Source organism: Anthonomus grandis, chromosome 22, assembly GCF_022605725.1.
Source record: "Anthonomus grandis grandis chromosome 22, icAntGran1.3, whole genome shotgun sequence".
Classification (NCBI taxonomy): domain Eukaryota; kingdom Metazoa; phylum Arthropoda; class Insecta; order Coleoptera; family Curculionidae; genus Anthonomus; species Anthonomus grandis.
Window position 1 is genome coordinate 41,248,339 of NC_065567.1, and position 26,916 is coordinate 41,275,254.

The window sequence follows — 26,916 nt, forward strand, 5'->3', positions numbered from 1 at the left end:
ATTCCATTCCAAAGCGCGCAAAGTGAGAATGGCGAAACGCCCGATTTTGAATGAAATGCGTTTCCGCTATAAATTGAATAACCTGGCGTGTCTGGAATTTGCGACATTTATATTTATTTATAACTTCAAATGGTGCTAATTAACGTCATACAGGGTAGCAGAGTAATTTTTTTGTTTTGTGTAAAAGTTTTGTGTTTTCTTTTGTATTTTTTATGATATTGGTTTCAAATTTGTACCGTTTTACCGTTTCGTTAATTACACATTTAACTAAACACGATATATAACTAATTCACTACTAAACACGACCACTTACAATTACTATAAATATTTATTATTTATTTATTTACATCTTATTTAATTACAACTATTTATATCTGATTTAAATCTCGCGCCAATATTCCGAACTAAACAACTGTCAACGTGCTTCCCAGCGGCGCACATACGGGTATTTCATTAATCTATGCGGCCAAAATTATTTTTTTGTTTTTATCTATGCCAAAGGATATTTTAAAGTAAATAACATCTTATTTTAATAAGTCAAGTATATTTAATATAAAAAAAATTAATAATAATAAAATTAATAATGATAAAAAAACTAACATTCGTCAAATAAAATATCATCTTCGCTGTCTGATGGATCTGCAGTAGTTACGCTGTCTGGAGGACTGGCAGGAATCAGAAGTGTTATGGTTTCTGGTAGAAAAGATCCCAATTTTCTTCTGTTTACTTTCCTTATGCTACTTAATACCGGATCGGAACTTAAAAGAAGCCGATTAAAAATGTCCCTGTTGCAGTCCTTCCTGCAGAATTTTCGGGCAAAATCTTGACGGTATGCTCGGAAATGTTTATTTCGGGCTTCTGCAGCCTCTTCGGAGAGCTGTCCAATGGGCAATAATGCATTTTTTATTATAACTGCACCATGAATAAGTACTTTATGCATAGTTGGACTCACTGGGTGCCAAGGGTACAAACTAACATATAACCTAGCAGTTTCCAATGCATATATGCTGTATTTTTCATGATTAATTATATAACCACTTGAAATTACTTCCAAAATTACTTTTAGTCTATAGATTAGCTCATAGCTAATACCAGTTAGTTCTGATGACAGTTTTGGGTCCTCGAAAAACCTCCTGCTCGTGTTGCCGCCATTTGTATTGCCGAAATTAGCCTTTGGCATATCCACTAAGAGTCCAGTTTCTCGGCGAAATCTTTCCTGAATTTCCAGCTTTCTCTCCTTTTCCATACTTTTTTCTGTTTCGGTCTTTCGTTCTCTGTATTTTTTCACCGGCAATTTATATGCCAAGTGGAGGATAGTTTCGAAAAAGCGAATTCTCGCATGTAAAATTGAGAGTCCAAACTCTAAAGCTTCAGAACAGACTGGCTTTTCTAGATTTAACTGGTTAAATTCTTTGGAGGTTGCACCACATATGTAGCACTTGCTGGTTGATTTAGTGCCTGTAGCTGCATTGCAGACCTTTCCATCCACCATTGTCATGATAAAGACATGCCTAACTAACAATTCTTTTTCTTGTAAATTAACACGTGTTGGTTGAAGTCCCTGTATAGACTTATTTATATACTCAATTTCTTCCTGCGTAACATCTGTACTTTCTTTTACGAATCGAAACCTTATTGGTCTACAGTACCTGGGAGATGAGGGAGTAGGATTTTCCCAGACTATATTTTTACCTTCTTTACCACACACTAGTCTTAGAGGTACAAAACAGCTTTGAAATATGTTAGCGTCTGAGTCGGCGTCATTTTCAAATTTTTGTTTGAATTGACATTGTTGTGAGCCATCACAGCCCCATTTGCAAATAACCTTTAAACTGTCTTTTTCTTCCTCTCTCAGCGTTATAAGAACTTCGTTCAGGTAGATAGATAAACGCATTACGGTGAGATCAACCAAAGCTTGCAAATTACTTTCGGCACTGGTATTGGTTATGTTGCATTCTTCTGTTGGTGGGTAACATTTTTGTTTTTCTTTTTGTAAAAGACTGTAACAAGGAAAAAACTTTTTGTTCGTATTTCGGATTACCTCATATTGTCTTCGAGTTAAATCTGCTTCCACAAACATTGATAGCGCCTCCAATGGAGCAAGTTGGGTAGGCTCTTTGGTTTTTGTTTTTTCTGAAAATGCCTTCTTATATTTCGTATCACGTAACGGGCTACTTGTGGTTATTTCCTTTAGTATGTCGGAAGCATCGCGTTTTCCGCTTTTTCGCAACTTAACCTGAGCAGCATGAATGATAACTTCCTTGGCTAATAAAGCCCGTATTTCTTCGGTTTTTCTTCTTTTAGTCCTTTCACTTGATTCTTCAAACATCTTAGGTGGTCGGCCTGGCCTTTTTTGAATAACCACGGGAATTTCAATAGTTCCTTCTAACCATGATTGATTGTATTTTAAAAACACGTCTTCCTTCTTATGGGCCTTTACCCACCTTTGCTTCGTTTGTGATTTAAAACGTGCAAAACTGGCTTTAAAACTTTCAATTTGATCTTCTGTAAAATTGTCACAGGACAAAATTTGATCCTTCAAAGCATTTAGTTTTTCTTCCAAACTTGGTAGACCCAGGGCCTGCATACGGTCGAACATGTTTCTACGGGTCACTAGTTTTACTTCCGAGGGACCTTGGCAATCTATAACAAAAAAATGTTCGCCTGTTATTACTCTTACAATAACAATGTTTTTATTTTATTTTTATTCAGATAAAAACAAATCAATTCAATGTGCCCTAGTAGTACTTATCCGCGCTTTTCCGCGACTAATTATAAAAACATTTACTTCTACAGGACTAAAACCTTTAATCGTAATAGAAATAATAGCTGAATCTAGGTGGAAAGTATATCAAATCCATTAGTAAGCAAAAATAATACCCAAAAAAATCTTCATAATACTTGTTACGGTTTAAATTTTATTAACTAAATAAAAATATTTTAGAACAATTTAAATTATATCGAAATTAGTGGATTCTTATCGGTCTATCCAAATCCATCACTACTGCGTCCAAAATAAAGGCACAACTATTATTAATATTCACTGAAAGCGTAGCGAATTGAGAAAAATGCGAGAAACAAAAGTAAGAGCACGAGCGACGGTCGACTTCAAACTAACGCTGGACGAATGGTGCGCACGGGAGAAAGGCGTGAAAGGTGGGGTGTGACTCTTGGATTAGTTGCTTATCCTATGCCATCGTTTTTCTTACCTAATTTGATAGTTTGAAAAACTAACTTTTGGCCGCGCAGATCTCGCAAATACCCGTATGTGCGGCCATCCGGCTCCTTATACAGATCGTGTAATCGTGAGCTACGTATTACCCAAAATAATGGCAACACCGCTTGGTTGCTGCTTGCAGGCGGCGGAATTTTTCGTTTTTATTTTTTGAACCGGGAATCAGCAGACTTCACTTTGCTGTGTTACTGCACGTTGCATTAATAATTTTTGAGAGTTATTTTCGTGTTTTTTTCACTATGGCTGTTTATAGCCCTTCCGAAAGAGTTCAACTAATTAAATGGTTTTATGGAGGCAATTCGGCAGTACAATGTAGAGATTTGTTTTCAGTGACATTTGATAATAGACCGATTCCTTGTGCAAAAACGGTTTTAAATGTGGTTACAAATTTTGAGACATCTTTTTGTCTTCAAGATTGTAAAAAATTCCACACAAAACGTCAAGAACCACCTGTTGAAGTGGTCCAGGATATAGAACGGCGGGAAGAAATGGTTTGCAGTACCCTAGAACTTGATTCGACACGGTTCACTAGAAGTGTTGGAGAGAAACTGGGAATGAGCAATAAAACTGTTTCTCGTATCTGGAAAAAATATGGGTACAAATGTTTCAAGTATTCAAAAACTCAGGAAATATTTCCTGAAGACACGTGGCGAAGAATGGAATTTTGTGAAACCATAATGGAAAAGGCAAATGAAAACGAATATTTTGTTTTCTGATGAATCTTCTTTTCCATTACATGGCAAACACAATCCTTTCATTGTTCGTTATTGGTCTCAGGAAAACGAGCACAGAAGTTTTCAGTTTCGTACCCAGTATCCTCAGAAATTGAATGTTTGGGCAGGTATTTTAGGCGAAAATGTTATAGGGCCATTTTTTATTGATGGCACTTTAAACGCCCAAAATTACCTCGAGTTGCTGCAAAACCAAGTTCTTCCTGCCATTCAAATCCTACCTGATGTAGACCTGGGATCGGTTTATTTTCAGCAAGATGGCTGTTCTGCTCATAACGCGGCTAGGGTAAAAGAATTTTTAACAAATACTTTTTCTAACCGCCTTATTAGTGGGACTGGCGATATTAAAATAATGGCCTCCTAGATCTCCAGATTTGTCTCCAAATGACTTTTATCTGTGGGGTTACCTTAAGCAGACCATTTACAAGCATGAATCTAGTAGGCCAACAAATTTAGAGGAGTTGCGAAATAAAATTGTCGAAATGTGCCAATTCCGTTTTACCTGAAACTCTTTTGGAGGTGCGAAATAGCTTTTACGATAGGTTAAGTTTTTGTTTAGCGAAAGAAGGCGGTTTATTTGAGCCTTTTATTTAAAAAATGATATGTTGTTAAGTTTGTTTATTAGAGTTTTATTTCTGATTTTTTATTATATTTTTATCAGAGTTGATATTTTATTTTTTATTAGAATAACGCTTTAATTTTAATTATGCAAAACACAGCATATTAAACATTTTAAGATTACAATTCTATGCGGGTTTTACACATTGTCATGTCTGTAAAACCCGCATTAGAATAAATATTTTAAAAATGCCTGGATTTTCTCGTAATATTTTGGGACATTTTGTCGCCAAACGACGCAGCTCCCACGAAAGTCAGATATTTACTAATCCCGTCCTCGGGCCGGCCGGGGCGGTGCTCTCTCGCAGGCACTCGTACACGCACGACGTTGCAAAATTTCGCCTCTATGCGGTTTCCTATAAGTAACGAACGAAAACACGATCTGTATAGGTTGGCGAATAAAAGACTAGGCATTATAAATGGCAACACCGCTTCTCGCTTGTTTTCTGCGGCGGACTCCGATCTTTTGATTGGATAATTTTTTTAAATATATCAACGCTGTCAAGTCAAAACGACACAAACACCATTCCCTAAATTTTTTAGAAGACACTAAAAACTAAATATTTTGTTTGTTTTTATTTTAATTTTTGCCTATAAAAAATTTATATTTTGTTTAAAAATTTAGTTGAAAGATACGAGTTATTATAATAAGACCTTCTTTTTAAATAAGTAAAAAACCCTAAAAATGTCGTTTATTCCAAATCAAAAAATAGCACTGATATATATTTTAGTAAAAAATAAAACACAAAAATTTTACGAAAATATTTTATTATCATTTTTTTTTCAGTTATTGAAATACAAATATTGATAACGAAAAAATCATAAGCTTAATTCTATTTTTCTTCAGTTATAAAAAATATGTATAATATATAAAAATAATTTAAAAATCATTTCATATAAATAAAAACATTAGTAACGAAAACATAATCTGTAACGATCTATCTAGTAAATAAAAAAAAAGTTAAGTTGGTGGGTACTTTAAATTCCCATTATCTGGCGGTGCCTCTCCTCTTGCCCTCGACACATTTAAATTAAATATTTCTTAAACCAAACAAAATTTGAAAATTTCGCTACAAGGATACGATTTAGTATTCAGTAATCAACAACTGCTGCAATTTTCAGAATTCTAAATTGTTTATTTATCAGCGAAAAATGTTATGGGCGTTGAGGGGATATTCCTCTGCGCCAATACCTTCTTCGCTAATAATTAATAAACAATAAATAACCAACAACAACAATAAATAACATTAATTTATAATCTGGAAATTTTGCAATTGCTTATTACCGAATACTGTCACTCTTGAAGCAGAATTTTAAAAATGTGTTATCATTTTAAAGTTTCGAGAGGCAGAAGTAGAGATACTGGCAAATAATGGACTCAGGTTCGTCTTGAATGTTCATCTTCTTTCTCTGTTTCATCAAGCTGATCTGGAAATGAACTGCTTGTTTTAATGGTTAGATATTCACTGTAGTACTGTGGCCTAATAATCAATTTTTGGCACAAGGTTTTTAAATTCTCATACTTAAGTTTAGGAGTTGGCTGTTCAGAGGAGTATGCTTGTCGTGGGACTTACATCAGGATCATAATATAGTGTTTCTTCCTTAGAACATTGAAAGGCTAGAATTAGCATTGCCGTGGAACTATGGGCAGTTTGTTTGCTTGCAACATCTCTCATGCAATAATGTCAAATGTCTTATGTAGAAATGGCAAAAAAACACACTTTATATCATAAAAATTTGTCACTTATTGTGACAAGCGCAAAACTATACTATTCCTCTTTAATAAAATATGATTAGATACTCTATAAAGAAGTCAACATTCAAAGGCTAATGAACGTAGATAACGTATATTAGAGAAAAAGGCAACAACATCGCAACGCCGCTCGATCGCATTGTTGATTCCACCGAAACAACTAATCTTCACCAGTAACGTCGTCAAAGGATATTTACAAGTTAAATATTTATTATTAATAGATTATGCTTTAAATTATAAATAATATTACCGTTTATAAACTCTTTATGCATTTTTTAAGCGTACTTCATTAGAGTAAAGGTACTTATTTAATAAAAAGCATTTTTATGGAAACTAAATATTTTATAATTATTATAGATTTCTTAATAAGTTGCTATTATTCTATGTTTCTGACGATGGTTGGCCCTTGATGTGATGTTATGACAATATCCGTATTTACTTGTGAAAAGATCGGCTTAAATCAGCTTTGTTCCAATGGTGCAGCATAAACAGCACAAGTTTTTACTATTGTAAGTATTAGTAATCTGTGATTGTAAAAATTCACATTCAAAAACACTTAAATGCGTCTTTTTTCAACCAAGAACTAAAGAAAAAAACACAGAACTTCACAAATACTAAATGTAAACACAAAGCCGTTTGTCAAAATGACGTTTCGCAAGTTGGCATCAACCTTTGCCTGCGGTGTTGCCATTTCAAATTTTGTAGAAGCGGTATTAGGAATAAGAATGTTAATAATTTTTTTTTGTTTTGAAGATGTTATTTTTGCGCTTAGAATAACATACTACATTTCTACTTTTTATTTGTGATCCAAAATCTAATATCAAGTTAAATTAATATTATTATAAGTGTTGATATATAGCTGAAATTTCCCTCTTCTGAAAATGCATGTAAACTTGACAACAGAGAATCGATGAATACGTTTGTAAACAAAATATCCCCCTTGCCCCTGTGCACATGTTGAACTCAAACAAAGTTGTTGTTTACTAATTCTAGCCTTTCAATATTCTAAGGTTTCTTCTATTATAACATATCCAACTATATTATAGGACTTTTGAAACGTTGGGGACTTGTCGATTTTAGGCAGATTACCAGTCTTTTGCTTTTCTATTTCAGTCTTTGATCTATTATTATCACAATTCGTTTCACATTTTTTGTTTTCTTGTTGTTTTACTAGTTTGTGTGTATGTACTATTGTTTTTGATTTTGATACAAGTGCGCGAGTGTCATCATGGTAATTCATCTGCAATAGATAACATAAGAAATGGCATAAGTATCCATCGTAGATTTAAGTAAACTAGAATTGAAATTTTTATTCTGCTGCGATGATAAAATATTTTTTGATGATAATGGTATCACCCCAGAAAAAATCTCATAAATCTTTGCTTTAAAGCACATTTTTTCAAGAACAAAGTTTGCATAAGAATAGCAAGGGGTTGTGGCGCTTATGCTAAACACGCTTGAAAATAATTGTTTTGGCACAAGCGGCATCTCAATTTTCAAGGAAATTCACCTTATTAACAAGGTAACAATAATTATTAACCGAAAATACATGTACTATAACATTATATCAATCAATTACTATCAATATTAGTATGATTAATTTCCTACCTTTGCATGTGAACAGCACAAACTAACACCGTGTAAAACTTACGACCGCATGGCATTTGTGTCATTCACGAAGTGAGACTCGTGAGTCAAATGGCGCTTGAGTAAACATTAAAGCTGAGTAATACAATTTTTCGATGGATATGCCGCTGGCACAGTTCGACGCAGAAATAAAAATTCTATGCACTGGTATGCCTAACTCAGTTTTGGCGTTTGTGCCGTTTTGACTTGGCAACGTCGATTTATCATTCTGACTGTTTATACTCCTTTCGAAAAAGTTCAATTAATTAAATGGTTTTATGGAGGCAATTCGGCAGTACAATTCAGGGATTTATTCTCAGTAAATTTTGAAAATAGACCAATTTTCTGTGCTATAACTATTTTAAATGTCGTGTCAAATTTTGAAGCATCTTTTTGCCTCCAACAATAGAGAAGTTGTCACATCAAACCTAAACCAACCCAACCACCTATTGAAAGGGTCTAGGTGATAGAACGGCCTGAAGAAATGGTTTGTAGTGCTTTAGTTTTGGGTTCAACACGATCGAGCAGAAATGTTGGAGAGGAACTGGGTATGCACCGTAAAACTATGACGAATATTTGGAAAAAACATGGATACAAATGTTTTAAATATTCCAAAACTCAGGAGGGGTTTCCTGAAGACCAGTGGCGAAAAATTACGAATCTATGCGGGTTTTACACCTGCAACCAAACATTGTGTAACAGGAAATTCCTAATAATAATTCCTGATAATTATTGGACCAGTCAAAGTGCACAACAATCAACAGTCTTGGTGCTAGCAATATTTAAGGAAAAACCCGTATTTTATTACTGGTAAACCCAAACGTGTACGTGAGAAAAGAGTTGTTGGCGCGTTAGGTTAGTGCCGCTGACGTTATTCTCAACCTCAAACTTTAAATACTATTTACTTGAAGCTGTTTATTTTGTTGTTTGTTTTTTTGGTGTTGCTACTTTACTATTCTATAATAAACAATTATTGTTAGTGTCTTCACAGACATCTACCTTACTAACAAATAAAATAACCTCATTCCTCATTTTATTAGATCATGTGTAATTTCTTCAAATGTCAATACTGTCAAAATAAGGAAGCAAAAACACTGGACCATTGTGGTGCAATATAGCCTAGCAGTATCTTTATTAAAATTTCCCTTATATAAAACTACTTCTTCGCTTGCGGAAGGTCAAAATACAGCTGGATTTATTCCTGCTAGACCTTATATGAGTTACAATAATCCCCTTTTAAGATAACACATGCTTAACAGATGAAAAGTAATTATAAAAAACTAAAAACTAAATACTTTAGGTAGCTTAGGTAAACAGCATATAAAACAATGGTTACAAATAACATAAACATTACAGCAATTTTACAAGTCCCTTAAAAGATAAAGTGAATGAATTTTATAGGTGCATAGTTTAAATAAAAAAAAACTGGCTGCTCAGAATAGCGAAGTGCCTCAGTGATAAAAAGTTAAATCTTTGTAGTAGTTTATGGTCATATTCCCTTGGAGGGTATATTCCATCAATTTTAAAGCATAGATACTTCAAAAACCTGCGCTACACATATTCTAGTCCATGTGGACATTAGAGTTGGGGAACCACACCATTGCTGCATAAAGTAATTTAAACTTAATTAGGCCATTATACAAATTAGCAAGACTGTCTAACCTTTTAAATTCTCTTGTTGATCTGATTATGAAACCAAGAGTTTTCATTGAAGATTTAACAACTTCATCGATGTATTTGTTGAATATCAGTTACAAACTATGATCCCTCATTGTGTGACCCCTGACATTTTCTAGGGGAATATTACCTAATCTATAAATGTGCTTAATTTCATTGCGAATATTTGAGATTGACATACACATGCGCTATTTAATATTCAGAGGTAGTTTATTTATTGTACATCAGTGTGCTAAAGGACAAAGCAGGTCATCTCGTGAGAGATACTACTAACTTATAAGGTCTGATGATGGGATATTTTAAGGAAAACATGTAACCTTCGGGACGTTTTTATTTTGTCTCTCCTCCTTTAGAGCGTAAAGGGTCTCAAACGTGCTTATAGGTTCGCTTCTGGCGTGGGGCCTCTTTGGTAACCAGGTACAAAATCTTTCTCCCACTATCTTCGTCGGTTATCTTGAGTGAATGCCCAACTCTGGGATTAGACTTATGCAGCTCTTGAATTTTTCCGAAACTTCTTTACGGAAAACCTCAACTATTCCTCCAGACATTTGTAAATGAGTCTACTCAGCTAGAACAACAAACAGATCTTACTGCACTTTACAGGTCACACTCTGAGTAGAGCGTCTTTGTGGTTTCCATAAGAAGAAGCCAGTTGGTTGAAGTGAATGACTCGAGATTTATCCCTAGGAGACTTTTATATTCTGTAAAGAGTATCGTCGATGGCTCCCAGTACTTTGTATGGCCCCTCCCAGGATGTTGGTTTTGGTGACAGTCCGTTCAGTATCTTAGGATAATATAGCCAACTCAAGTTACCTCTGGTAGAAGTAGGACCTCTGATCTTTGGCATTGACATCATATGCCTCCTTCATTCGATCGCTGGCATTTAGAATAGGAATGCAAACTTCACTATGAATAAATAGATGTTCTATTCTTTTACTTACGCATCTCATTGACGTTGTGCTCCCCGGCAACAGCGGCTTCTGGCGGGCAACTAAACTTCAGATCGTATGGGGGACGAAGCTGTCTTCCCATCACTATTCGAGCCGGAGACTCGCCTGTGTTTTCATCGATGGCCGATTAATGACGCAACTCATTCGTTCCACCATGCCATCTGCCTGCGGATACAGTAGTTAGTAGATGTTCTGGAACAAGCTGGATTCACAATTTTGTCCCTGGTCTGAATCTAGCTCCAAAGGTACACCAGATTAGCAGATCCATTTTCTCATTAACGCGTTGGCGATAGTAGAGGTTTCCTGGTTTCGTAGACGGTACGCTTCAACCGAAATAATATTCTGAACTCAACTGTCAACGAATTTCCTGTTGGTGACGCGGCTCTTCATATACTCGGCAGAACACTATCCGGAAGATTCGCTAACCTTCATGCGTCTCTAGAGATGTGCAGTGTATCCGCTTGTGTCATTTCCGAGTAACGAAGTACATCTGATATTAGCGGTTTTGCCAATATCATTACAATATATTGTACGTTGTTTCACATTTAACCACTTCATAAATCTACTGAAAAAACACTTCGTTTGTAGAAGTTTATAACTTTCAAAGATCGACTTAGATAAATATTAAATTTAGAAATATAGGCTAAATTATTAAACAGAAAATATGCTTGTTCAGTAATTACATATTTAGAAGAATAAGTATACAGGAAAAGAATAAATGTAACAGAAGCATAAGAATGGAAGCATAACACATGTTGTCAGAAAAAAGTGTGATAGAAAAAAATGTTTTTTTTAAATAGAAGCTCTTATATATTTGTGTATTTTCGGATTCCCCGAAAAATTCTAAACATGTTTAATGTATATGTCCTATCTACCTTCAACTGTTCCCGACATAATTACGTTTAAATAATAATTATAAAACTTAATTGCAACATAAATTAATAAATTACATTTCATATTCTTAAAATTTATTGACAGATGGTAGAAGTGGATAAATAAATTTCTGATGTACAATTTCAACTGTGTCTAGAGAAATATTCCTAATTACATTACGAATGCAATCTTTGGAGATATCGAGCGTGTTTGGTATATCTTTGTATATTTTTGTTATAACCCCAAAAAAGTCCAATGTATTATGATCGGGTGACCTAGGTTGTCACTCTATTTATCCACGCCTGCCTATCCACTGGTTTGAGAAATTTTCTAACAATCACAGCTAAATGGGAAAGACGCCTTGTCCTGTGGAAACCATAACTCTGGGTTTGGCATATCTGAGTTATTGTATTTTACTCGAATTGTATTTAATAGTAATTTCGGGTCGCGTGTAGAGAGGCCTTTAGGTAACCAATTGATTGTTGGAATTTTGACAATCGACATCTACTGGGTTGTCGAGTTTGTTTGCGGGTCATGCCAAAATTGTAAATAATGTAAACAAAACAAATTAAAAGCTTTTAATCAATTAAATTCAATTTTTTATTTTAAGATAATAGAGCGAGAATTTATTGTTCCATGTAAACTTGATATATGACTACCACTACACGAAAAAAACACTTAGTGAGATTGTCAAGTAATTTAAAACCGGATAGAAAAGATGTCTTATAATCCAGATGCAGATCTTGAAGTTAGAGTTAGAAAAGGTAAATAAAGTAAAGAGAACCTGTAATCTCTTCATTAGTGAGAGTATTTTAAATGTAAGGCGTTATTACAAACAGCACTTTCCTTTCAACTTTTACAACATACAAAGAACAGATCACAATTTTTACTTGTGTCAAATTAAGAGGTAAAATTGAACTGAAAAAACAATCATAATAACTTGAATAACAAATATATAAGTTTCTGTGTGAAACATATATATTTGTTATTAAATGTAATTTTTAGATTTGCCCCTATATTTTAAAAATCCTTGTAGGTATTGTAGATCTCATATCGCGTCTGATTGGGCTTGGAAAGGCACAACTTTTTTACCATTTAACTGAAACTATATCTCTTACTGTTTATGAAACCTCATGTATATCATTTTATCTGGGACACTATATATTTATTTATTTATTTAATCAATACATGGGATCAACCCCATTACAAAAAATATAAATATTTCTGAAACAAAAATAAAAGCTAGACTATTTAACCACTAATTATTAATTAACAATAATTAGCAGACTTAATTTTAATAATAAGAATAATATAACATCAGTATGTGTATAAGGCTACTACAGACTACTACAGAACCACTGTGTAAGACTGATTGAGGGTCTGTGTGGTAGAGAGCAGGAAGTATCACCTAAATTCAGTTGCTAAGTTCAACTTGCACTGGTTTAGAATGAATGAGAGGCATATTCTTCACTCAGTTGTTTTGTTTAATAAAATAATTGTGAAAAAGTGCCCTGATTATTTATACTTGAATTTGAATAAAATCTTTAAAAAATATGTTAGAGCTTATAGTGATCGATTTGTATAATGTAGGTATTACATTATAGAATGTTGATGTGGTTCAATTTGAGGTTAGTTGGTGTTTAGTGGTATAAGTTTAATGAGACAGTAGCTGTTATCTAATTAAATCGGTGTTTAGTACTTATAGTTTAGTATAATTTGGTGAGCAATTTTGTACATTCTTTTCTCTAAAGAATTTGTGTTGCCTATACCTGGTTCAGTAGAGTAGCTCTTAAGCTAGATTGCGCCACAGTTAAGGCATTAGTGTTATTTGTTTTTTTTTCTTATAATAATATTGTATCTATTTGAGTTTGAAATAAAAGACATTATCATTATTATTAATTAAATTGTTTTACAAGTAGTAATACTAATCTCTCAAAATGTAAATGATCAAATGTACTTCAAATTACTAATCACAGAACAAAATTAATTTAAAAAGGACAAAATCCCACTAATTTTTAATAAGACTCTTAAAATACAATGAGGAAATTCCCAAAACTTCAATTCCATTAGAGTTTACTAGCCTCAAGGTTGTTTCGACAGGTGAGTGTATAGCATAGTTGGTACGATGATGAGGCAAAGAGAGATTACGGTGTGGAATATTAAATGAAATTTTATTAAGTAGTTCAGGATAAATCACAATGCCATTCAATAGTTTATAAATAAACATTAAATCATTCTCAGTGTGTCTCTTAAGTAAACTTTGCAAGTTCATTGCTTCATCATAACAATGGTCATTAGGAACTGGAATGTGAAGTTTGTATCACAAACATTTATTTTGAACTCTCTAGTGCTACACAATTGTGTAATTCGTGTAAAAAGAAGACCAAATTATTGATCCATACTCCAGCAAAGAGACAACAAGTGATATGTACAACCTTTTGCAAGGACCTTAGATGCTTTACTATAATAGTATTCACATGGGTATTAAAATTTAATTGTTCATCAAAATTCAAATTCAATTTTTTTTTCAAATTCATTTATTGCTCTTTTGATTACATAAGTAATATAAGGCCATAGATTTAAGGATAGTACTAGAATTAAGATTAAGTTAAAAAGTTTAAAATTAAAATAGTTAGAGCTATGGAGGATGGATGGAAATATTTCTTCTTGAAAAGACTGATTAATTAATATACGGATTGGTAGACAAATTGCGGGAGCGACTTTCTTTAAAATGTTGCATGGTATCTCATCAATTCCTGCTGGTTTCTTGGAACAAGTCTTATTAATTATATTGTAAACTTTATAAACATCTACTGGTTCTATGACAAAATTTTGTTCGTTTTTAGTAAATAGGGTCATACAAAAATTTATACTCCTTTCTTTTTTCAATATATTTGTTGTTTATTTCAGAATTATTTGCATTTTTTTTAACCAATGAAGATCTTTTATTTGTTCAGAAAGCTGCAATACCTTCTCATCAATCCACCTTTTTTTGGGTTTTTTGGTTTGGTGTTGTTTTTTTATTAAATTTTTTGTTTTTTTTTTGGAAAAGCTAAGTTAAAGTAATGGATAAAGATATCAAAAAATGATGTAAGCATGTCATTTGTGCTGGTATAGTGAAGAATGTCATTCCAGGGTTCTTTAGTTAGTAAGGAGGAGAGAGAAAAAAGATACCAAAGTCCTTTACTACTTTAGTGTACCTAAGATTAACATGATCAATAGTAGGAGGAAATTATCTGTTTATTTCCTTTGTAGAAACTAATGTAACTGCATTTACCCACATTCAAAGCTAAACTATTACCAACACACCATTCACACAATCTTGCATGCTGTGTTGGTTGATCATCTTGATCATCTTGAAAGAGAACCATGTCTTGTTTTGAACTGATAAAACTTTAAATTGTCGGCAAGCAACAAAAAATTACTATTTTCAAAGCAAACCAAAATATCATTAATGAAAATGTTGAACAATAGAGGAGAACAATGATCACAATAGAGGTCACACTGATAGGGTGCAACATTACCAATTTGTACCTGCTGAAATCTGGCTGAAAGAAAACTTGCAAACCAGGCAACCAAACACTCTGAAAATCTGAAAAGCCAAACACTGTAATTGTATTTTATTTCCTAAGTAAAAAGACCTTTATTATCATTATTATTATTAAAAGTCAATTTTTCTGGTAATAATAAGCTATGGTTGACACTGTCAAATGCCTTGGAAAAGTCTGCATATATTACAGCTTTCCTGCAGCTCTTGATGTTTTTTGAATGTATACGAATAATATTTGTGTTTTTTTAACGTGCGCAATACCGTTGTATGATGTTTATTTACCTCTTGCCCAAGAACCCTCGTACTAACCATCTTGTTTTCCTCCACACTCAGTAGAATATTAAGATCTCTGTTCTTTCTTTCTTCGGCTCTATTTTCGATAACCTGAGTTGAACATTTATAATTATTTATTACGGTACCTTTGGACTCAAACTTATTGACAATACGTTTAGTAGTTGAAATGGACGGAATGGGTTTGGTGAAACTGAAAACATTTCAGATACTGCTCTAAAACTGTTTCCCGCATAATGCCACTTAATTATGGCTATTTTTTCGTCGATTGAATAATTCATACTTGTTTTCAAATATCGACTGACTGTCACTGATTTATTGACACTTTTCTTCACGTCAATGACAATATTCATTTTACTGGTGCCCGTTTGGTTTTACCTGAACCGAAAATTTGCTAATTTTGCAATTACATTTAATTGAATAATTCAAGAGTCGCTTATTAAAATTTTTTGAAACTTTGCACAAGGGTTTGTCAGATTGGTCTCTTCAAAAAGTTATCTTACATTTTTCCTGTAAGATGTACAGGGAAGCTAATAATTGGCCCCCTTAAAATTTACATGGGTTTTCCTATGCTCGACGACGCACCACCCGGTATATTGTCATTTAGAAATTTTAATATTGTTATAATTTATTTTTGTCTTTTATATTTGAAGTTTTTCTTTGTGTTTTAGCCACAGAAAGGATATCTGAAAATATGCATATTGTTGCAAATGAGCCCTCTTTGGCTTTTTATAGACTTCAAGAACATGTAAGAAAAGCCTTAAACCCAATGGTTGATAGAAGAGTTGATGTAGATAAGTTACAAGTAGAGTTACAAGGAAGTTGTTATGACATGGAATATGCTGCGAGGTAAAATAAATATCTTAATTTATATCTAGATTTATTGTTTTAATATAAATTGATGCCATGTGTAAGTTGCTATAGTGTAAGAAATAATACATTAATATTAATAATTGTTTTTTAAATTGGGTGTGGGACAGAAAGAATGTACAAAGTTGTTTTTGGCTGCAAATTATGTTTCATATTTATAGTTTATTATGGACTATTATATTTGTTTTAACGCAAATTTTGAAATCAACCTAAATATTTAATAAACCTTGTAGGGGAAATAGAAACCAAAACAATTTAAAATCGACAATGTTTGAATCAAAAAAAGAGAAGAATTTCTGATGCCAGTTATTGACTGTTGAAAACTGTGTTTTCATATTTTCATTATACATCATTTTTTTGTGTATTCTTGTAAATTTTTGAAAGTAGCAGACATGGGTAAAGTAGTAAAGTATTAAAGTCTAATTTTCTAACTTTGCCATTATTGTATTATTTTAACATTGTCTTTATTTTAAATTTAGCACGACGTTTTGGTTGGGAAGTATCCTCAACCTTTATGAAGTGTAAACTGAAAGTTGAAGATAGCCTAAAATTACATTTCTTTACTAATATTTTGATGAAATTAACGAGGCAATAAATTAATAAATTCTATACAGGGTTATTTAATAAGGGTCCAGTATTTCCCAGGGTGATTTTTTAAGTATTTTTAAGGTAAAAAGATATATACATGTGCAGTCTAAAATGCATAATTTCTTAAATAATTCTCATTTCTGAATCAAAATTGGTACCTGGTACCGAGGTTCTTTCAAATGAGAAATTTGAATTTTTCCTTAATTCAGAGCTATTTCAAAAAGTCAATATTCATGCTCCACTGAGAACAACAATATCCACTGTACCACCAACTGTGATGGAACAGTTTCGAAATATTTGGAATTATCTTCATTGTTTTTGCCGAAAGAGACCAATTATTTCAGGAGAATACTGACAGATAAAGCAAGCAAGTATACAAATTCTAGAAAATTAAAACTACAGGGATTTACAATAATATAACCTAAATAACCTAAATTAAGGCTCTCGAACAAGATGAACTACTTAAAAACTAAACACTACAGATAAAAATAATAAACCAAACGTAAGTAGAACCCTAAAGAAACCCTACGAATCAACTTTAACTACAGAATACTAATAAAATTGTACAAAAACTAGGAGAATAATTAACGTATTTACATTTTCATAATAATATTCTGAACTTTAACTGTGACTTAGAATATCTTTTAACAATAAAACATTGTTTCATTCATCTACTATAAAGTTCCTGGGCCTGTACATTGGCGAATCCTTAAAATTTGAAAACCACATAATTCAGTTGGACAGAAAACTCTCTTCTGGTTGGTCTGCTCTTCATATTATATCATTCAATCTGGGATTGGCAGCGGCCTGTATGTCATATTTCTCCCTATTCGAACCACATCTTCGTTATGGTATTTCATTCTAGGGGTCTTGTTCAGATTAATTGTTTCACTCAGTATTCCTACTACAAAAACGGGTACTGCGTACAATGTGCATGCTACAATTCGACAGTCTTGAGCGAGTGAAAAAGTTCATAATTTATAACGGAAAAATATTATTTAATCATGTCCTCTCATTAAGAAAACACCACTGTGCGAGGAAATTTTGAAAAACTTTAAAGAAAATATTATTGACACTATTAATAAACACTATTTATAAACTATTATTGCGAGAATATTTTAACGATTTCAATTAGTTAATAGGTTTCAATGCAATTATGATTTTTTTTTGTTTGTAGTTTTGATCGAATGCTTTTTATTTTATTTTATTAAATTTATATACCCTATCGGACAAAAGTAGAGCAACAAAGTTCAATTTTATTCATGTTTGAATAAAAAAAATTATTGGGTCGTGATTTTTCGCTAAGCTTAATGTACACACTATCCTTACACTGAAAGTAATATTTCAGTACATTTTGGTGTACTTTTAATCATTTTAAGAACGGTAAATATTAATGATTATAAAAATTGATAAGAATGGGGGCGACAAAAGTAGAGCAACAAATTGTATTTAACAGTATTTTATTTTACTTTAGTTCAACAAAAAATATTTAACACATTAACAACAAAAACAATTGAAAGTAATACATTAGTAATTGATAGAATATTCATTATTATTAATTACTTGCTGACAACGGGGCGGCATTGAAGCAATCAACTTCTGAATGACATTTTCGGGAAGACTTGTCCAAACTTCACTAATTTTATTTATTAAGGATTGTTTATTTGGAAACATTTAGGTACGAATACGACGTTCTACTTCTTCCCAGAGATTCTCAATAGGGTTAAGATCTGGGGATTGTGCTGGCCACTGTAAAACACGAACATTATTTTCCCGAAACCACTGTTGAACAACTTGTGAAGAATGTTTTGGATCGTTGTCCTGTTGAAAAATAAAACGCAATGGCATTTCCCATTCTGCATAAGGAAGCATAACATTCTACGTGATATCCCTATAAACAAATCGGTCCATCGTATCATTAATAAAGTGCATAAGGCCTACCCCATTCCATGAAAAACAACCCCATAAAAATACACTACCATTACCATGCTTAATTGTAGGTGTTACGTATTTAGGAATAAACCTTGTATTGATTGGTCGCCTCACACGCCTCATTCCATCAGAATTGAATATTTTGTAGCGCGTTTCATCACTGAATAGAACTTTTTTCTAGACTTCCAAGGATCATTTTGGGAAATCCTTTTGATGCGTCTGTCAGTCATTACTGATGTTTTCCTTGGCCTTCCCGATTTTGGCAATTTCTCTAAATGTCCCCTCTCATTATACGATGATATTATTTTGGACACAGTGTACCGGGGTAACTCAAACAGTCTTGAAATATCGGCTTGTTTGTTACCTTCCATGAATCCATTCACAACTCTTTCGAAATTGGAATTCCTCTCGGCATGATTAATCTTACACAGAAATGTTCAAAAACCATAAAAATCACCTTACACAATTTTTGTATCCCTTTACTTTTGCTAAAACCCTTTTTTTGAACAAATTATTTGAATGTTGCTTTACTTTTGACGCGTTACTATGAAGAATTTAAACTTAAACGTCAAAATAAAATAATTTGTTAAAATAATTATTTTATATGCAACTTAAAGGTAAAAGAATAATAAATGTGCTTCGTATATTAACCAACTTAAATTAAGAAAATTTAAGGCTTTGTACACAACATTCTTTTGTTAGTTACAAATACAGCTACTTAGAAATACTGAAAAAATCATCCTTGTGAAAGATTATAACAAAAAAAAAAAATAAAAAACTTTAATGTTATGAATTTTTATTTAATACTAAATGTCTGTTTGTTTATGTTACAGCAACTTTAACGATTCCGTTTAATTCTTTTAATATTTTTAGCGCCATAAAATCCATGCAAAATTCAGACGAAAGCTTTAAAAACATAAAAGAAAATTTAAAAAATGCAATTTTCCTAAAACAACAACTGAAATATGAAGAATCAAGAAGAAAGAAATCGGAATCAAACTCTGTATACAAACGGCTGTCTGTACACATAACACTCGATCTACCTGAGCTTCCAGAATTATCAGATGTCGTCCGGGAAACCGCAAACAGGGTGGAAAACATAATGAACAAAGCTACCAGTTCAGGAAATACATTAAGCAGCTCAAAGGAGTGATACGTATATCGTTTACATATATTATATGTACAGGATTTCCAATTTTTAGTACTTGGGAAGTATTGAGGAGTTTTTAACGGGGTTAAAATAGTCTTTCTGGAGAGTTTTTTTTACATGATCAGCAAATTGTAACTGTCAGTCCGTTACTAGTTTTTGGTTTTATATGTAATAAAACAAACTGTTCTTAGGCTTTTCGTTTAATAGGGACCAAAACAATACCCTTTGTAAAAGTGATTTTTTACAAGCTGAATTGGTTACACTTATAGACATTTTAAGACTCGTATATAGATTTAGGCAAATCTAATTAATTATTTGGTGAACAAATCAAATCTAACAAATACAAATTCAGCTCTAAAAGTAAATCAAATTTTTCACAGCAAATTGATTCTAAAATTACAATCGTCTTGATTTTATGAAGGACATTTACATAACTAAATAATTGTTTGAAAACCATTATTGTCTGAATGTTCATGTCGACCTTTATATATATTTTTTTAATTTCCACCTTTATTATACCAGAGAAGATCTTACAGCATACTTACTTTTGAACCTTATATGAATGTGTCCCGCTTTTCCAATAGGCTAAATTTTCTTCATCCTGGAAAGTATAACAAGTCCAACAAAGATGCAGTCAAAACTGTCGTTTTTGTGATCTGTGCGTCCTGGTTTATTATTTGTCGACCCGCATGACAGCTTTACCATTTCAACATTCATTCAATTTTTATTCATTTTTTATTGACATCAGTTTAGAGTTGTGGTTTAATATTTAAAATTTAATTTTTCTTGTTAATGTTTCTCCTTAGTAGGTTTGTTTTGCCCGTTGGGCCGCGACAAACAAACTTATAACTTGATTAGTTATCAACAGTTGTCAACTTCAGTATTTCATACCGCTTATTTTGTGATATTTTTGTTAAATATTTTGATATAACGCCTGCTTTTTCGAATTCTGAATACGCTAATAGAGTATTTATGTACGGTAAAGCGGACGGCAGCGCAGCAGCTGCTCGGACATTTTATGCTGAAAAATTTCCTCAAAGAAGAGTACTTCATGTAAAGTCATGAGATTTAATTAAAACCTCAAAAGTTAAAACCAAAATTTATTGTAGGAGCGTTATAAAACTTCAAAATAAGTTTATGTTAAACGGCCCAATAACTAGCGAAGACTGCCTGCAACTTTCCGGTTTTTATATCCCCTAATTTGTCCTTTTAGGAACCTAGTGGGACTTAGTGCGGGTATACAAGATCCGGATTTCAACGGATGCGGTAGAAACGGAGCGGTACCGCATTGGTACGACGACACATAGATTTAAATAGGAGGCGATACACGATCCGTTAACACCGCATCGACGGAAGAGCAACGCAGCTTGCTGCGGTAGAACAACAAGCTGCTTCTAGCAACAACAAAAAAAACTATTTTCTAGCAACAAGCTGCATGAAGGTGACCCTGTTCGAAGAATCACTTTCTGTCGAATCATTTTAAATACTGACATAGTAGATAACACATTTTCACGGAGAATTTTGTGGACGGATCAATCCAATGTTTCTCGTGAAGGGATTACTAATTTTCACAACCTACATTATTGGACAGACGAATAATCTCATATGAAGAAACAAATTTCATTCCAACGAAAATTTAATGTAAATATGAGGGCAGGTGTAATAGGCAGAGTTTTAATCGGTCTGTATTTTTTGCCCCAAATTTAAATGGTGAAAGTTATATAACATTTTTGAGAAATAACTTACCTGATATTTTGAATGAACTGCCTCTGGATATAAGAGATCAGATCATACACTAAAACAATGGATAATTGTTAAACAAAATTATAAAAAACAAATATTTTCTTAAAAACCATTTTGGTAATAAATGGATAAGCGGAAATGGACCGATATTATGGCCAGCTAGATCTCCCGATTTGACCCTCGACTACCATGTTTGAGGAAGAAAAAAGAACTGGTGTACAATGAAGAAATCCTAAATCAAGAAGACCTTACCCAAAAAATTTACGCAGCAGCAGAAATAATGAAGGCGGAACTGAAGCTGGGCGTACTACAAAGATGCGACGAAAATGTCGACGTTGTATTAGAAACGGTGGTTCTCATTTCGAGCAGGAGAATAATCAATTCTCGTAAATAATTTCACATTCCGTATTTTCCGGTGTATTTTTTTGTTTATTTAGCTAACTACTCGGTGCTAAGTAATCTTCGGTTAGATCTTTAAACACTAATTTCTTACTTGAATTGAATTGTCAAACAGTGGGCTGCCAAGGCAGTTGTGCATATAGGTCTCCTGACGGACCCGTCATGCCCCACCGGGGTTTATCAAAGCCCAACGGCCTTAGAGAAACCGATAAGGCTCTCTGATCTGAAGGACTTAAGTCACTCGGTACACTGAAAGTGTTACCCAAGTATTTGAACCTGGCGCGAGTGAGTGTTGGGACTCTTACTCCTCGACTACATGGTCAACGGTTTCATCCTCCTCACAGCACCATCGGCATTCCGGGTTGTCCGCAATACCGATAGTATGGAAATGGCTTCTTAAGTGCCAGTGACTGGTTAAAAGACCTGTCACTAGCCGAATTTCGCGTCTTTTTAGGCGTAGTAGATTTTTGGTGAGACAGGCAGAGCGCCCACCTATGTGCGCTTTGGCCTGTCTCATACCAGGGGACTCAGTCCATCTTCGGTGGGTCCACTTGTCCAACGATTCACTTCATTGACGCGACCGCAACGCATTTGGCGATACCAACTAGGGGTTCCGGCCCCATCGGCACATTCGCGGATCCCAGTCTGGCAAGAGAGTCTGCTTCCTCATTACTTGCATGGCCTGCGTGGCCAGGTATCCAGAAGAGCTGGACCCTGCAGCCAACATGCACCAGTTTTTTCAGGACTTTTATGCACTCTAGTACAAGCTTGGAGCTTACCTTTGCGGCCGTGATAGCCTTAATGGCAGCTCTGCTGTCCGAGCATATTGATACGACTGTATTGCGGTGTCCGCAGCTTTCGATTGCGATTTTCTGTCCGCATTTTAATACAGCGAATACTTCGGCCTGGAAGACAGTGGCGTGCTCCCCCAGCGAGTATGCCCTACTGGTATGTGGGATCCCACCACAAAGCCCTGATCCAGCTCAGTTATTCATTCTAGAGCCCTCTGTGTACCAGATGGTCCCCTTATTTAGCAATGCAGGTCTGTTGGAATGCTGCCACTCCTCTCTGCCTGCAATGTGCGTCACGAATTCCTCGCAGTTCACAGTCACTGGAGCCATGCAGTTACTGCCCATCAGAAGGAGAGGACATTCCTGTATGGCCCGTGACCAAATTTTTGCGTGACCGGTCTTAAGCGCTCTAGTTGGCACCCGTTATGCTGAGACATGCAAGACGTTGGACTCAGTTGAGTCCCAGTTTGTCCAGTTGAGCACGAATATTCGATTTCTCCGTACATGGCCACGAAACGATAGCCCCGTATGTGAGAAGAGGTCTCACAATGTACGAGTAGATCCAGTGGAGGATCTTAGGAGACAGACCCCAGTATTGCCGAAAGCCCGCCTGCAGGCCCATAGCGCGCAAGTGTCCTTCTTCATTCTGGTGTCTGCATGATCGTGCCAGGAGAGTTTGGGATCTAACTTGATTCCCAGAACGTTTCTTACTTACAAATGCTTTTTCCTTTATTTTTTTCACAACACATTATAATATGCTTCTTTAAAAATTTAATAGTTAATAATTTGTTTCATTTACTTATAAGTAAAAATCATAAAAGATGAGTTTGTTCTACACTTTTTTTTATTAAATGTAAATCTCAGTACGTCTTTTATATCTCTGAAATATACACATTCAGGTTTATAATAAAAAAATAATAATTAGATAAAATAATTAACAAAAGTTTTATTATAACTTTTATGGATCCGTCACCAAATTTGGTACAATTCGGAAAAACGATGATATCTCGAAAACCGTAACACTCGGTATTACATTATATAGGGCTACATATGTTCAAAATGATCTCACCTATCACCCTCTTTTTTATATACGTCGATGAACCAACCCACCCTGTATATACCACTAATTTACGCATCAACGTTATCGTCTACATAAAAAAAATTTATCTCCCCAAAATACTAACCGTGTAATACTTTATTTACTGTTATTGTATCAAATTTAAAAAGGCTTGTCGATGTGTCGATGTTGATTTTTTATTTAAGAAAGTTCATTGTTTTCTTACAACATAAGTAACTTATAGGAATCCATTAATCGCTGCTATTACAAACATTTTTTTTCATTTAATCAATATTTTAAGAGGTAAAATTTAAAAAAAGTAAAATAAAGTAGTGTAACAAATTATTCTTTATCTTTATATACTTTTGATTTTTTTTTATCCCTTAAAAAATTAATATTAAACATATAAAGTATTAGTAAGACAAGAAAGGAAATGTGACCTACTACCTACTTAAACGCAAAATCCACATGAATAAGGCATATTTAAAATTTGATCAAACGTTTGAAACGAAAGTATAAAAACCTATGGAAAATTAATTGGGTTTAAAATCTGCTGTGTTTTTAGTTTTTTCTTATGTTTAATTCAAGTTGTAATCCTACTCTTATAACCCCTGTAATGGTAACTAACGTATACTTCGAATGTTATTTAATGTGTTAAGAAAATCCTTATAAAACACACAAATGTAGATACATTTTTACCCCAGCTGTCCTAGACTCGTTAAAATAAAAAAAAATGTAAAATTTTGTCATCAAACGTTGGCTTTGTTGTACCATAATGTATGCTGTAATTGAGATACGTAATTTAGCATTTACGAATTATATAATATATAATAATTATAATTGATTATATGTATACAAGATGTCCCGTATCGTTATGTTCAAATTTTAGGGGCATAAAGTACGCTTTATTTTAAGTAAAAAAAAAACGCAAAACTTGTAGGTCCATTTTTATTTGTTTCAAAGTTACTCGCCCATGAAAGTGATGGTATCTTTATCAAAATGCCCTACTGATTTTCTTCTCAAGAGTACGCAGACATGCATTGCATACTGTAACGGCAGTGCTTGTCAAGCAGTTATCGAGTTTGAATATAGGTTTCCAAATAGGCGCACTCCTAATTACAGAATATTTCTGGAAGTATGCGTGATTAGTATTTCGATCGAGGAGTGAACTTGCTAGCAGTCTTGGATTAACGAGTATTAGATACTGTTGCAAGAGATCCAACTATCACTGTACGTCGAATCTACACAAGTCGGAGTACCGCGAATGACGGTACTCCCTAAGGTACCCATCGTAAGGTACAAGGTTTGCTTGAGAAAGATCACTATCCTCGTCTATTTTAACTATCTTCGCTTATTCTAACTGGATATTAAGACAGTCCCGTCTTAATTTTCATTTTTGCAGAACAGTCCTGTGGACAGATGAAGCGACATTTACAAGGCGTGGTATTACAAACCTGAGAAACCTGCATAGGTGGGAATCAGAAAATCCAAAAGCTGTACGTCGTTGTAATTTTCAACACGAATTTTCTGTTAACGTTTAAGCTGCTTTAATCGATGACTTGTTGCTTCCTCCAAGGTTGAATGCGGGCAGTTTCTTATGGAAGAAGTGCAAGAACTTTTGGAGGATGCCCCCACTGAATATTCGTTTATACATGTGGTTGCAAATGGGCTCCACCGCATTTTGGAATTGCTGTCCGAAACTGGGCCAACTATTCAAGATGGATTGGTCGAGGTGGTCCTGTTGCCTGGCCAGCTATATCACCCGATTCATCACAATTCCTTTGATTTTTATTTATGGGGGTACATGAAAGATTTGGTCTATGCGCAAGTTCAAGTTTTCATACGAAAGAAGTTATTGGACCGTATTCAGCAAGCTGCCGACCACATAAGACAAAACAGGGATCAAATACGGATAACTACGTCATCTGTTGGCTTACGGGCATACAGTACAGCATTAAACACGGAGTTGGATAATTTGAAAATATTATCAATTTTTTTTAGCAAAATAATTTTTTAGTTACTTTACAAATAAATTTTTAGTATTATCTTCTAATAATATTCATAGGCGTGTAACTTTGAAATAAATAAAAAGGGATACAAGGTATATATGGAAAATAAACATTTTAATTGAATACTACAAGACTTGATGAATTCAAGCTTGTGCATATTTATTTTTAGTGTAAAATCAAAATGTATTTAGCTTGGTAAGCATATACACCAAATATTTTTTTTCTGTTAGGTGTTACGACAACTATCTGGCTTTTTTTTTGTTTTTTTAACTTAATTTTTAGACATATATAATAAATGTTATAAAAAAAAAAGTTTGTCGTATTTTATTCTTATCGCAAAACTTAATAACAAGTTCGAAGACCTACACCTACGAATCGGGACCACTCAGGTCTTAATGCGGAAATACCGATGCGTTAATATGTAATAGAAAGTTAAAGAGAGAACAATATTTTACTCATTTCCTGATTCCCCACTTGCACTGACCGCTGAGGTAGAGAATGTATTTATGCGTAGCAAACGGTGGCGCCCATGAGTTTCCTGATTTACATTCTTTTCGATTCAAACAAAAAAAACTGCCAAAGCATTTCGAGTTCTAGTCAACGCTCTACGTTTGTAAATTACTCCTTAACCTTCTCACCCTAAACGGTCCTGTATACATCCCTAAGCAAATCCATTCTCTCCCGGACTACATAGGGTGCATAAAAAAATTGAAACAAATCCCACAACAAGATTTACATAAAATTTACATTTCTCACTCAGGGGAAAAATAAAAAGATATGCCAAAGCTACCAGATTTTGCAAAACAATTTGCCCATTGTGTTACTAGAAGTGTAGTAGTGCCATGTGTAGTTTTCCCATGCTCAGTGTAGACAATTGGGCATGGGAAAAGAACAGGAAAATCTGGAGTAGGAACAACGGTTGTTGATAGGCAAAAGAACAATTTTATAGGAGGGTATGAAGGATGGCCTAGGACAAGAAGAGAAACCGTGGGTCGTCCGTTTCTGCCACGAGAGGAGCTAAAGGACCTTAACTGGGAAGACTGCTCTCCTTTATTAGGAGGACGGGTCGCCTG

The 26,916-nt window shown here is 33.9% G+C and overlaps 1 protein-coding gene across 2 annotated transcripts; it reads left to right on the top strand.

The window, feature by feature from the left end:
• Positions 1–11,986: 11,986 nt before the first annotated feature.
• LOC126748549 (BLOC-1-related complex subunit 8 homolog) lies at positions 11,987–20,035 on the top strand. 2 transcript variants are annotated; one of them, XM_050457866.1, is made up of 4 exons: positions 11,987–12,017; positions 12,074–12,227; positions 15,976–16,153; positions 19,568–20,035. In XM_050457866.1, the coding sequence occupies exons 2-4, from the start codon at positions 12,182–12,184 to the stop codon at positions 19,845–19,847; spliced, it is 504 nt and encodes a 167-aa protein (XP_050313823.1). In that variant the 5' UTR covers positions 11,987–12,017; positions 12,074–12,181; the 3' UTR covers positions 19,848–20,035. The 2 variants fall into 2 exon arrangements, with proteins under 2 accessions (XP_050313823.1, XP_050313824.1); XM_050457867.1 differs by having other exon boundaries at positions 11,988–12,008.
• The last annotated feature ends 6,881 nt before the right edge of the window (positions 20,036–26,916 follow it).

Excerpts from the sequence above, each read along its gene's own strand:
- LOC126748549 (XM_050457866.1), top strand. The coding sequence starts at position 12,182 with ATGTCTTATAATCCAGATGCAGATCTTGAAGTTAGAGTTAGAAAAG. Across the intron at positions 12,228-15,975 it reads TGAAGTTAGAGTTAGAAAAG|CCACAGAAAGGATATCTGAA; the intron begins GTAAATAAAGTA and ends TTTGTGTTTTAG. Across the intron at positions 16,154-19,567 it reads GACATGGAATATGCTGCGAG|CGCCATAAAATCCATGCAAA; the intron begins GTAAAATAAATA and ends TAATATTTTTAG.